This window comes from Oncorhynchus tshawytscha, linkage group LG25, assembly GCF_018296145.1.
Source record: "Oncorhynchus tshawytscha isolate Ot180627B linkage group LG25, Otsh_v2.0, whole genome shotgun sequence".
Lineage (NCBI taxonomy): Eukaryota > Metazoa > Chordata > Actinopteri > Salmoniformes > Salmonidae > Oncorhynchus > Oncorhynchus tshawytscha.
The window spans coordinates 13,009,453-13,023,267 of NC_056453.1; the positions used below are offsets into that span (position 1 = coordinate 13,009,453).

At 40.9% G+C, this 13,815-nt stretch overlaps 1 protein-coding gene across 3 annotated transcripts in view; it reads left to right on the top strand.

The window, feature by feature from the left end:
* Window positions 1–13,815, top strand: part of LOC112224244 (glutamate receptor ionotropic, delta-1) — a 417,302-nt gene that overhangs the window by 341,378 nt on the left and 62,109 nt on the right. For all 3 annotated transcript variants that reach the window (XM_024387684.1, XM_024387685.1, XM_024387686.1), the window contains 2 exons: window positions 4,498–4,659; window positions 9,308–9,427. In XM_024387684.1, the coding sequence (XP_024243452.1) occupies window positions 4,498–4,659; window positions 9,308–9,427 (282 nt within the window). The remainder of the gene's footprint in view (window positions 1–4,497; window positions 4,660–9,307; window positions 9,428–13,815) is intronic.

A 13,815-nucleotide genomic window follows, 5' to 3' on the forward strand; every position in this document is an offset into this window, starting at 1 on the left:
TAGAACAAAATATAGAATATCCACCCCAACTCACGCCCTGACCAACCTAAAAATAGAGACATAAAAAAAGGTCAGGACGTGACACTCATTTTGTTTTGTTTAGTTGTTTTGCTTTCAGTCTCCTGAGTCTCTCAAAAGTCTTTTTTTTCAGACTAAACATCCCACTCATATACATGTTTCTAGTTTACTCATCAAGTAACCTGCACTTCATTCCCCCAAAAAATGAATCAAATTTTATTCGTCACATGCTTCATACAAAATGCAGAGAGAAAGAAAAGACTCAATAATAAATAGACAGTGAGTAACGATAACTTGGCTGTATACACAGGGTACCAGTACAGAGTCGATGTGCAGGGGTATGAGGTAATTGAGGTAGGTATTTACATATAACTAGGAATAGAGTGACTTGGCAAGAGGATAGGTAATAAACATTGGCAGGAGTGTACGTGATGAGTCAAAAACGTTAGTTTTTTTAACTATTGGAGGTTGAAACTGTTCAGGGTTTATTGATAACAATCCAACAAATAATAGTCGGACATTCTCGCAAACTCGGTTGAGTAAACGCTGAGTAATCACTTCCTGCAGTTTATTGACAAGAATATGTTTTTGAATACATTACCCCTTTTGAATACATGCATTATAGGAATCAACAAAAGTACAGCATGATAACAAATGTGTCATAGATACCCCTTTGATATAGCAGCTAGACATGATCAATCAGCCACCCAACAAAATCACACGGATGCTGCTCTCTGACATCCCTCCCCTCTGTTCCTCATTTATGTAACCAGAGGTGTCTCTGAATGGAAGAAAAAAAAACTTGAACCCAACTGAACTCTCGCTATCGCTAACCGTTAGCAGATGGCCCAACTCCTCAGGGGGCTCCTATCTCAATAATTCATGAAAAAGAGGGTTAAATGCTCTTTGATGTTAAATCACCTTTGTGACATGGCAAACGCTGGTTCATGCTGCTGGCGAACCCCGTCAGCGGTTTATCACAAAATTTGCAATTTCAACACTACTGTATCTACTTCCCCCCTGGAAAGATGTCAGTTCGCCATGTATTAACAAATTAGTCATATCCGCACGCTCACTCGGTCGGTATTTGTATTTTGTATTTATTGTGGATCCCCATTACTACTGTTCCTGGAGTCCATAAAAAATTAAGGCATTAATATACAGTACACTAATACATTTTTAAAACAGATTTCACAATACTTAAGTGTGTGCCCTCTGGCTACCACTCTAGTACAACATACAATCCAGGTGTACGTGTGTGTATAGTGTGTATGCTATGTTTGTTTGTATGTGTGTGTTTGTACCTGTGTGTGTGACTCTTCACATAAGGTATATTTTAATCTGTTTTTTAAAATCTGATTTGACTGCGTCTGTGAGTTACTTGATGTGGAATAGAGTTTCATGTAGCCATGGCTCTATGTAGTAGTATGCGCTTCCCATTGTCTGATCTGGACTTTGGTACTGTGAGGAGACCTCTGGCGGCATGTCTTGTGGGATATGTATGTGTCCGAGCTGTGTGCTAGTAGTTTAAACAGACAGCTTGGTGCATTCAACATGTCAGTAATTCTTACCAAAACAAGTAGTGATGAAGTCATTCACTTCTCTACTTTGAGCAATGAGAGATTGACATGCATATTATTCATGTTAGATCTACGTGTACATTTAAGGGCCAGCTGTGCTGCCCTGTTCTGGGACAGTTGTAGTTTTCCCAAGTCTCTCTTTATGGCACCTGACCACACGGCAGGGCAGTAGTCCGGGTGTGACTAAACTAGGGCCTGTAGGACCTGCCTTGTTGATATTGTTGTTCTCCCCATCTTAGCTACTGCTGTATCAATTTGTTTTGACCTTAACAGTTTACAATCCAGGGTTACTCTAAGCAGTTTAGTCTCCTCAGTTTAGTCATCTCAATTTCCACATGATTCATTACAATATTTAGTTGAGGTATTTGGGGTTTAGTGAATGATTTGTACCAAATACAATGCGTTTATTTTTCTAAATATTTAGGACTAACTTATTCCTTGCCACCCTTTCTGAAACTGACTGTAGATCTTTGTTAAGTGTTGCAATGATTTTACTCGCTGTTGTAGCTGACTTGTATAGTGTTGAGTCATCCGCATACATAGTGTAGACACACAGGCTTGATTTACTCAGAGCCAGTGGCAGGTCGTACTGGCGTACACCAAATCACTTCCACAATGTGGCGTTCCATTCCACTTCTCTGGGTGACATTGAGTTTGACTGAGATCGCTGATCACAGATCTCTTAATTGAGGCTTCTAAAGGGGTCACTTGTTGATCTCTGGTTGAACCTCTTGCATCAAACCTGTTGTGATAGTGAAGTAATCTGAAGGTTATTGTCAAAAACACAGAGATCAGGTCAGGCCACACACAGCTAACAACAAGGCGGAGGAGAGGACTGAAGAAGGGTGACACACGCACGGGGAGAAAACATAGAGAGAATGCTCATTGTTGTTGTTCTTGCCTTCTCTGTCAGTGATAGAGAGATTTAGGTCCAGGGGGTTGGGATTGATGGGGACGTTGTAGCCAGTGTCGCTGTCCCAGGTCTTCAGTTACAAACTACCCAGCAGATGCAGTCCGCAGCCCAGCCTTAGTTAGCCCTGCTCAACTTTAGCCCTGCCTCGACTTAGTTAGCCCGGCTCATAGTTGTCCTTGAGGCTTCTACTCTGGCCACAGACTAGTGTAGACAGCTCTATGCATTACTACACTCTAGTAGGCCTGCACATTGTTGGCCTGATCCTCATCCATATGTCATGTTCACACTCTAAAATGACAAAAGGCATAATAATTAAGTTATCATATCATGATGTGGGGTGAATGTGTGCCATAGCCTATAGTATTATCATGCGGATGCAGCTCCATGTTGTAACCTCTACAGGATCGGTGTCCCCCCCATGGGACGGTTGATCTAACGTAGGCTAATGTGATTAGCATGAGGTTGTAAGTAACAAGAACATTTCCCAGGACATTGACATATCTGATATTGGCAGAAATCTTAAATTCTCGTTAATCTAACTACACTGTTCAATTTACAGTAGCTATTACAGTGAAATAATACCATGCTATTGTGAGGAGAGTGCACAGTTATGAATTTGAAAATGTATTAATAAACCAATTAGGCACATTTGGGCAGTCCTGATACAAAATTTTGAACAGAAATGTGATGGTTCATTGGATCAGTTTATACACTGCTGCCATTGAGTGGCCAAAATCTCAAGTGCGCCTGGGATGGAACAATACATTATGGCCATCCTGTTGCATTTCAAAGATGATGGTACAAAAAAATGTTTTTTTTCTTTGTATTATTGATTACCAGATCTAATGTGGTATATTCTCCTACATTCATTTCACATTTCCACAACCTTTAAAGTGTTTCCTTTCAAATGGTATCAAGAATGTGCATGTCCTTGCTTCAGGTCCTGAGCTACAGGCAGTTAGATTTGGGTATCATTTTAGGCGCTTTTCTTTTTTTTTAAAGGGGCAGATTCTTAATGTTGCTTTTCCAATGTGGTGGAGAAGGGAGATGGCATGAATTGTCAGTGCAGAGGATGTCATTATCATAGCCTAGTGTGATGTCTGCGTCTTCTGTCTCTGAAACAGTTGGACTGCTCCGCTGCTTATTTGTCACTGTGCGTTTAGTTTCTGCTCCATGGCGCTGGGTTGACTCTGGAGCTGGACTCACATCTGGTCAAGGGGACTGTCATGCTGTGTGTCACTTTGATAGGGGCGTGTGTGTATGTGTGTCTGTGTGAGTGTGCGTGGGCGTCTTGCGGGCCTGCGTGCGCCATGCGGGCGCGCGTGCACGTGTGTGTCTCTCTGAGAGTGTGAATGCATGTGTGTTTTGGGGGGCCTCATGTGGGGCTCATTCAGCCCAGCGGTTCCTGATGTCCCCAGCTGTGTCCCACTTCCAGTCAGAGTGCCTTCTATTCCCGGAGGTAATTAGGATTAGCACCCCTTCACTCCCCATCAGAGCCAGAGCAACATCTGTGGCGCTGCTAAGAGCAATAACCACAGGGCTCTGTTTATGAAGCTTTTCTGAGCTTTGTTTATGCAGTACCTTTCCATGTCCAGATGCCGCACAAACAGACAATACCCATTGGAAATCCTGGTCCTATTAAAAACATCAAAACACACCAGTCCTACCATTCCTTAATGGTGCAGCTTCAATTTTACTTTTGTACAATGAATAGGTTGTGCATCAACAATGATTTAATCACATATCAATGTTTAACTGGTTTCCATGGTCTCCAATCTCTGTTGTGTGTGTTTTCAACAGAGATCCTGGAAATGTATTGTTTAATACAACATTTTACAATTTTATCTGTTTCTAGAATGACCAAGATGGTTGATTTTCAGTCATGTTGCTATGATGCCAATGTCCATTGTAGAGTTCTATATCTAATTCTATGCTGTTTTCTCCCTCCTCACTCTCTCTATATTCCTTTGACTGTCTGTACTTCAGGTGTCCAACCTGTACCTGTATGACAGCGTGCTGGCGCTGGCCAATGCCTTCCACAGGAAGTTGGTGGACAGGAAGTGGCACAGCATGGCCAGTCTCAACTGCATCAAGAAGTCCACCAAGCCATGGAATGGAGGCTGGTCCATGCTGGAGAACATCCAGATGGTAAATATAGTACAGCATTTTAGTTCAGAACATGAATATGAACCTTTTTCTATATATATATATATACAGAGGCTTGCGATAGTATTTTTCCCCCTTATTAAAATGGATTTTAGGGGAGTTGTATCATTTGATTTACACAACATGCCTACCACTTTGAAGATGCAAAATATTTGAATTCAATTTGAAATAAATAAGACAAAATAAATAAGACAAAAAAAGCAGAAAACTTGAGCGTGCATAACTATTTACCCCCCCAAAGTCAATACTTTGTAGAGCCACCTTTTGCAGCAATTATAGCTGCAAGTCTCTTGGGTCTCTATAAGCTTGGCACATCTAGCCCCTGGGATTTTTGCCCATTCTTCAAGGCAAACTGCTCCTTCTCCTTCAAGTTGTATGGTTTGAGGACTGGGCTTTGACTTGGCCATTCCAAGATATTTAAATGTTTCCCCTTAAACCACTCGAGTGTTGCTTTAGCAGTATGCTTAGGGTCATTGTCCTGCTGGAAGGTGAACCTCCGTCTCTGTCTCAAATCTCTGGAAGACTGAAACAGATTTCCCTCAAGAATTTCCCTGTATTTAGCACCATATATCATTCCTTCAATTCTGACCAGTTCCCAGTCCCTGCCAATGAAAAACATCTCCACAGCTTGATGCTGCCACCACCATGCTTCACTATGGGGATGGTGTTCTCAGGGTGATGAGAGGTTTTGGGTTTGCGCCAGGCATAGCGTTTTCCTTGATGGCCAAAAAGTTCAATATTAGTCTCATCTGACCAGAGTACCTTCTTCCATATGTTTGGGGAGTCACCCACATTCCTTTTGGCGAACAACAAACGTGTTTGCTTATTTTTTTCTTTAAACTCACAGACATCATTCAAACAGTTTTAGAAACTTCAGAGTGTTTTCTATCCAAATCTACTAATAATATGCATATCCTAGCCTTTGGGTCTGAGTAGCAGGCAGTTTACTCTGGGCACGCTTTTCATCCGGACGTAAAAATACTGCCCCCTACAACAGTGAGGTTAAAGGGATAGTTCACCCAAATTACAAAATTGCATATTGTTTGCCTTACCCTCTAAGCCAGTGGTAACCAAACGGTCGGTTGTTCTTCAAGGCATCCCTAGCCGATCACCAGACGTTTCTGTAGAAAAGCCAATGATAAAGCTGTGTGCTCCTTTTTAATTATTTTTTTGTATTGCGCTGTTGGCAGTAGGTGCACTTGATTCAGAAGCCCTGTGTGCCGTGAAGACAGTGTTCAAATTTTGAACCATGTCATTTGTTTGATGGAACAAACTCCACTTACCCGGTTGACCAGGAGAGCTGTGTCTAAATCAAGTGTGCCTACTGTACTGGCCAATCGGAAAGCCAAAATTACCATACCTACATCTACCAAGACCCCACAGCAAAGTTTGATACTAGCCTATGGGAAATTTCATGATGTTTAAAACCATGACCAGAAAGAGTCTGTCAAAGAATATAGCAAAGAGCTGCTGTTTTTATGAGTGAGTTAATGTTTAAGTTTTTATTCAGCACTGTCAACACTTTTACAAAACATAAAACGTGCTTCTTATTTGTATTAACAGCTCATCGAGTCTATTTTAATATTGAGGAATATTTCATAGTAACAACATGAATTTGTGCATGAAGCAGGAATAAGGCGATGCGACTAGAGTGGAAGACGGTGTCCCCTCTCTGTTCAGGGTTTATTAATTCTTCCGATTCTGTTGTAAAACGTTTCTTTAACAGAAGCACACTGAATGAAACGGGGAGAGACCTACCTCCATTTGTCCAAATAGAAACTCTTGTTTTAGTTGCAAAACGAAATGATTTGCAGCTGTTTGGCAGAATGAATACACCCCAGTCTCACCTGAGGAAAAGAGAGAGCAGGGACCATAAGAGGCAGGTACCATCAGCCCAGTAAAATAAAAAAGCAAATTATTTGCTCATTATTTCAGGCCAAGAATAGTATGTATTAGGCCTACTGTATTAGGCCTAATGCACAAATCTCATTCCTAAATAAATGTTTTTATTAGGTTAATGTTGCACAGGCTTACATTTGTTAAGTCATGTTCAAAGAAAAATTATCTGAGCGGAAAATTCCGGCTTGCTTGTTGACTGCAAAAGTGATCTTGACTCAGAAAAGGTTGGTGACCACCGCTCTAAGCAGTCTATGGACAAGGTATGAAACTAATCCGTGCCCTGGTTTTGTTTCCTTGGCACTCTTTTAACATGCTAATGTGACACAAATCCCACTCAAGTCATGGGACCAATATTAGCATTTTTCACACATCATGTACAAATCATCCAAATGTATCTAAAATTGTGAAGCTCAACATAGTCACTTATAGATGATGACTTGAATGGGATTTGTCCCACAGAGGCTAAAATGTTAGCATGTGGAAACAGTGCCAGGTAAACTAAACTAAACTAAACCATGAATTGCTGTCATAACTTGTCCATAGAATGCTTACTGGGTAAGGAACCCAATATGTCATTTTGTAATTTGGGTGAGCTATCCCTTTAAGGTCAACGACATCATGAACTTCACCCAGTACCAGGACATTTTGGCCAAACACCTGGTTGTCTCTGTCAGGAGGTTGAAACTTGACAGTAAGTGGATCTTCCAGTAAGACAATAACCCCACGCACACATCAAAATCTGCAAATAAATGTCCACAAAATCAACATCAGTCTCTGGACTTGAACCCCATTTTAAACCTGGGTTTTGAATTGAAGAAAGCAGTCCATAAGCATAGACAAAGGATGTCAAGGATCTGGAAATATTCTTTATGGAGGAATTGTCTAAGATCACTCCCAATGTTTTCTCCAATCTCACAAAACATTTTAGAAAAATGCTCAATGCCGTTATCCTCGCAAGATGAGGTTTTGAAAATAGGGTTGTCAATAGTTTTGCCCCACATACATTTAGCAAAAATAAATTATTACTTGTTTAACAAATTCTCTTTCTCTGAGCAATTGTATTAGTATAAAATAATATAATTTTCCAATTTCTTTTCCATAAAATATAGCTCGTATTTTGATTATTTCTCACCTACTGTCTTTTTTGCTCATCACCAAATCACTCATTACCAAGGGTGCCAATAATTTTGGGCTTGACTGTATTTGTCTCAGAGAAATGGGCCTGTCCCTAGCACAGTGACATTGGTTCAAACATGCAAACTGATTCAACCACAATATTAATTGGCTCACATGCTGACCAGACCGGACACGTAGCGTGCACGAGCGTCGCAAAATAAATGTAGAAATCCATGTTATTCAATTATTGCACCCACACTGCTCACGTGCGCCAACGAGCGTCTGCGATGTCAAGGGCTAAAATAGAAGTCATTCCTATTTCTGATGCAGATCGCGCTGCAAGTCCTGCCTCTCCCATCTCCTCATTGGTTTATAGAAGCAGGTACCCACGTGCCATCTCCTCATTGGTTATACCCACGTGGGTGATTGAAAGACTAAATGTTTTGCCGGTCGTCGTGGTAATACTATGAAAGTGTAGATGCCAATCACCATATAAGTTCAAAGATGAAAAGCCTGGAAGGAGAAGAGATGACTAGAAACGATTCAGTTGGCCGTTTTATGTGTGGATTAATTGTCGGAGTACCTGTGCATTTCAGGTAAAATAACAACTCAATGTTTATATCCCAGGACAAATTAGCTAGCAACAGCAAGCTATCTAAATAGGACAAATTAGCTAGCAACAGCAAGCTATCTACATAGGACAAATTAGCTAGCAAGTGCAAGCTAACTAGCTAAATTGCCATACATGTTTAATGCTTTTCCCTGTCCCCAAATTAATGTCATTGGTTCAGAGTTTGTTTTGATATTTTAACCTGCATGTCATGATCACGTTAGGTTTAGGGGACAAAATAAATGTATGCACGATAGCGCACACGCACAGCCAATTTGGGTTCCATGTTAGGGAGTGCACCGGTTTCATTATGGACTTGATATTAAAGGACTTGTTAAAGCAGGATGGCGCCGACAGAGATGGTCGCCTTTCTTCGAGTCCTTTGGAAACTATGCAGTATTTCGTTTTTTTAATGTATTATTTCTTACATTGTTAGCTCAGAAAATCTTAAGTGTTATTACATACAGCCAGGAAGAACTATTGGATATAAAAACGACGTCAACTTACCAACATTATGACCAGGCACACGACTTTCTCAAAGCGAATCCTTTGTTTGGACCACCACCCAGGACAATGGATCTAATCCCAGAAGCCGACCCAAAAAATGACTTGCGTCATGCATAGAGTAGATGTCCTAAATGACTTGCCAAAACTATAGTTTGTTTACAAAAAATTTGTGGAGTGGTTGAAAAACTAGTTTTAATGACTCCAACCTAAGTGTATGTAAACTTCCGACTTCAACTGTAGATAGTATTATTCCTCCCTTTAGATGTGTGTATTAGGTAGTTGTTGGGGAATTCTTAGATTACTTTTGATATATTACTGCACTGTCGGATCTAGATGCACAAGCATTTCACTACACTCACATTAACATCTGCTAACCATGTGTATGTGACCAATCACATTTGATTTGACAGTTGGTCTTGTCATGACACTAAGACCTCACTCTAGGAATTGAAACGATATTATCTCTCTCTTTCTGCCTCCCTCTCTCTCTCCTCACAGGGACATATCACAGGTCTCACAGGAACAATGGATTTCAAAGCGAATGGATCCAATTCTCATGTTCAGTTTGAAATTCTGGGCACCAGCTTCAGCGAGACGTTTGGAAAAGACGTGAAAAGGGTGAGTATGATGATTCCGCTACTGATGTGCATTCCTCCTTTGGCTCTAAGTCTGACAGATGTTTTTGAGTTTGTTCTCCTCTGCGCAGTTCTGAAGCTACGGACCTCTGTGGTACTACCCAGTGGTATTGCAGCACAGCAAGCCTCTACAAAGTAGTCAGTAAACCATTTCTTTAAAACAGAGGAGGTTATGGCCCATAAATTGCTGGCAGCGATTTCTGAGGTGTCTTGGGTTGGGTTTCTTAGCACACAGAAATTGAAAGTGTGGAAACCCTGTGGAACATGGTGCAGTCCTTGAGGCAAAGCATACACAACAATCTGCCAGGATACTGTTGGTTGTCTCTTTAAATTGTACTGAGAAATGTAATATACTCTACAATATCTAGGTTATTTCTACATTGATGGGAAAAAAATTGGTTAACCGGCATGATCGAAATTCTCTATGTAGGTCTGTGTTCTATAATGCAAATTGTCATCGGTGGTGGAAAAAATACCCAATTGTCATATTTGAGTAATAGTAGAGACACCTTAACAGAAAATGACTCAAGTAAAAGTGAAAGTCACCCAGTGTAACGATGTTTGCTGAGAGTCGGGAAGCAAGTTCAGGGAGTGAGTGTTTTAATAAATAAATACAACCTTATACAAAATAAGAAACACGAACAACGCACAGACATGATACAGGAACAGAAACAATAACGCCTGGGGAAGGAACCAAAGGGAGTGACATATAGAGGGAAGGCAATCAGGAAGTGATGGAGTCCGGGTGAGTCTGATGACGCGCAGGTGCGCGTAACGATGGTGACAGGTGGGCACCATAACGAGCAGCCTGGTGACCTAGAGGCCGGAGAGGGAGCATACGTGACACCCAGCAAAATTCTACTTGAGTAAACGTCAATGTATTTGATTTGAAATACACTTAAGTATCAAAGTAAATGTAATTGCAAAATATACTTAAGAATCAAAAGTATAAAACATTTGAAATTGCTTATATTAAGCAAACCAAAACGGCACAATTCTATTTTAGTTTTAAAATTGTGGATAGCCAGGGGCACACTACAACACTTTGACATCATTTAAAAAATAAAAAATGTGTGTTTAATGAGTCCACCAGATCAGAGGCAGTAAGCATGACATCGGATGATCTGTTGATAAGTGTGAAAATGTGAAAAAATGTTCTGTCCTGCTAAGCATTCAAAATGTAACGAGTACTTTTGGGTGTCAGGGAAAATATATGGAGTAAAAAGTACATTATTTTATTGTATTGAAGTAAAAGTTTGTGAAAATATAAATAGTAAAGTACAGACACCCCCAAAAATGTAGTAAGTAGTACTTGAAATTGTTTTTACTTAAGTACTTTACACCACTGATTGTCATATGCTAAGATATGTTTTTCTTAACAAAAATAGAAATAACATAATGCATAACGTTATATGAGTATAGAAACATTAGGAACACCTTCCTAATATTTTGAATTGCACCCCCCTTTTTGCTCTCAGAACAGCTTCATTTCATTGTGGCATGGACTCTACAAGGTGTTGAAAGCATTCCACAAGGATGCTGGCCCATGTTGACTCCAATGCTTCCCACAGTTGTGTCAAGTTGGCTGGATGTCCTTTGGGTGGTGGACCATTCTTGATAAACATGGGAAACTGTTGAGCGTGAAAAACCCAGCAGTGTTGGAGATCTTGACACTCAATATTAGTGTTCCTAAACTTTTGCACGCGAGTGTATATAAACACAGGAAAATCTGTTTTTTTTGACTGCACTGGGACTTTAAGACATAAACACACCAATGTGTAGCCTCTCATATATTAACATACTCCTATACTGCTGTGCCATTATTGCATTTCTATTGCACACATTATTTCAGCTAATGTAGTACTGTGCTTTTTTCTGATCAAACGCCAGTCAGTACAGTGTCAATCATCCTGTAATGACGACTGTAGGACAAGCAGCAACAGGGTCACTGTCAACACAGCTCACACTGTATATGGCCGGAGAAGCACACACTGTAGGCTGTCTCTCAAATAATACCCTATATTCCCCATATAGGGCATTATTTTCGACAAGGGTCGTATTCAGAACTCTCTGTGTGTCTAGTCAAAAGAAGTACACTCATTTGGGAATAGGGTATTAATTGAGACACAGACGCTGTCTGCTCCTCTGTCCCATTGGGGAGACTCCTCTGTGTCTCCTGACTAGAGTGTATTATGCGGTTACACTCTTATTCTGAGATGCCTTCACTGGCGCTTGCTCGGGAGAGGACGGCCATCACTAAAAGGACCGATGCCTGTCAGATGTAAACGTCTACATATGACTCTCCAAATAACAAGGCCATGCTCCATGACTGGGAGAAATGTCAGCCATTGCCCAACGGCGATTCGTCTTTGAATTGTTAGGGGGGAAAGTGTCGAAGAGTACTGTGTCTAGTAAATAGCCTGGTTTCAAGTGCTTTTCTTCTTTATATATTTGTTATTTTGTGACATTTTATAGGTTTTTCGTATTGGTTGGTTTGTGTACCTTCCATCATGGAGAATAAGTCAAATAAATGACATGGAAGTGGAATGAGTCAGACCTGTGATAATGAAGATTTAATCACCCGGCATTCCAACTTGAATTATGAACCCAGTGTATCACATTATGGCCATTAGGGTCCACGGGCCCAAAGCCATAAGCCACACACACACGCACGCACGCGCGCACGCACACACACACACACACCATTTTGCTGTGGCTCCCCTTCATCCCATGGACATGTATTACTTGTATTGAAAGGAAAGGACAGCTAATGGCACGTCAAGTGCACTCAGTCCTGTTGTTGTTCATTATTACTGGGCCGGTCTCCACCACTTTCCAACAAACTAGGCTATTACCCCCTGAGAAGAGATGAATATATTTAGCTAACTTAATCCTGCCTCTGGTATGGATTCTAATAGTCCTATGTCTGTTGTTTGACATCCGTCACGTAACCTTAGAAGTGTGGAGCTGTAAACACACAATGGTATAAACCCGTGACCAAGTGGTTACATATACTGAGAGGTTTTTAATGTTGTGTTACATGTTCCAAGCTGAAAATGTCTGTTTGGTTTCTTAATATTTTGCTCATCTTTGATTTTTCACATTCTCTTTATCTAAATCTCCATCTCCATCTGTACCTGTCGGCGCCTCTACCAGGCTATTTTTCACAAAGCAAACGCTTCGCTCCGATGAAACGTCTCCATAGATTAGACCTAAATGGAGATTGAGATGTAAAGTCCCTATTTCTGTCTGTTGACTTCTCTCCCTTTTAACGACATCAGGGTTGATATTTCTCGCTCTGCTACCAGTTTCTTATTTCGACTGTTCTATTTCTGACCTACCCTTCTATTTCTCACCTACAGTTTTATTTTATATCCTATTTTACCCTGCATTATAACGTTTCAGGCTTTGAGCTCGGCACTATTGTCGTTGAGTGTAAATAAACACCCAAAACCTCTGTATTTGCTTAATACGAACCATTATTCGAATATATGATACGTCATGAAGCATGTTGTTTACACCAATATGTATTCACACATACACATACACTGAGTGTACAAATCATTAGGAAAACCTTCCTGATATTGAGTTGCACCCCCTTTTGCACCTCAGAACAGCCTCAACTCATCGGGTCGCGGGCTAAAAGGTGTAGAAATCGTTTCACAGGGATTTTGGCTCCAATGCATCCCACAGTTGTGTCAAGTTGGCTCGATGTCCTTTGGGTGCTGGACCATAACTTGATACACACGGGAAACTGTTGCGCAGTTCATGACACACTCAAACCAGTGTGCCTGGCACCTACTGCCATGCCCCATTCAAAGGCACTTAAATTGTCCTGCCAATTCACCCTCTGAATTGTCTCAAGGCTTAAAAATCATTATTTAACCTGTCTCCTCCCTTTCAACTACACTGATTGAAGTGGATTTAACAAGTAACGTCAATAAGGGATCCTAGCTTTCACCCTGGATTCTCCTGGTCAGTCTATGTCATGGAAAGGTGTTCCTAATGATTTGTACATGTGTTTGCTTAGTAATCCCCAGTATTAAACCCCAAGTGTTAAAGTTCAAGCTCACCCCAGTTGAGTGCAGGAAGGAAGGTAGGTGAAAGCCCCTGTAAGTGTTAACCGTGAATTAGAAGACTTAGAACAGAGGATGCGTCATGATGCACATTGTTTACAACAGTACATGTTTACACATACGCCATCTGCTTCCCCAGGCTTAGTAGTCCCCAGTACTTGGCCCAACCTTGGCAAGACCTTACTAAAAATGGAAACGTCACTCCAACATTCTCTCCTTACCGTCATTAACCATTGTGACTAGGCCGTCAGGGCAGTAGACGAAGAGGGGTTTAATGAGCTGACCACTAATAATT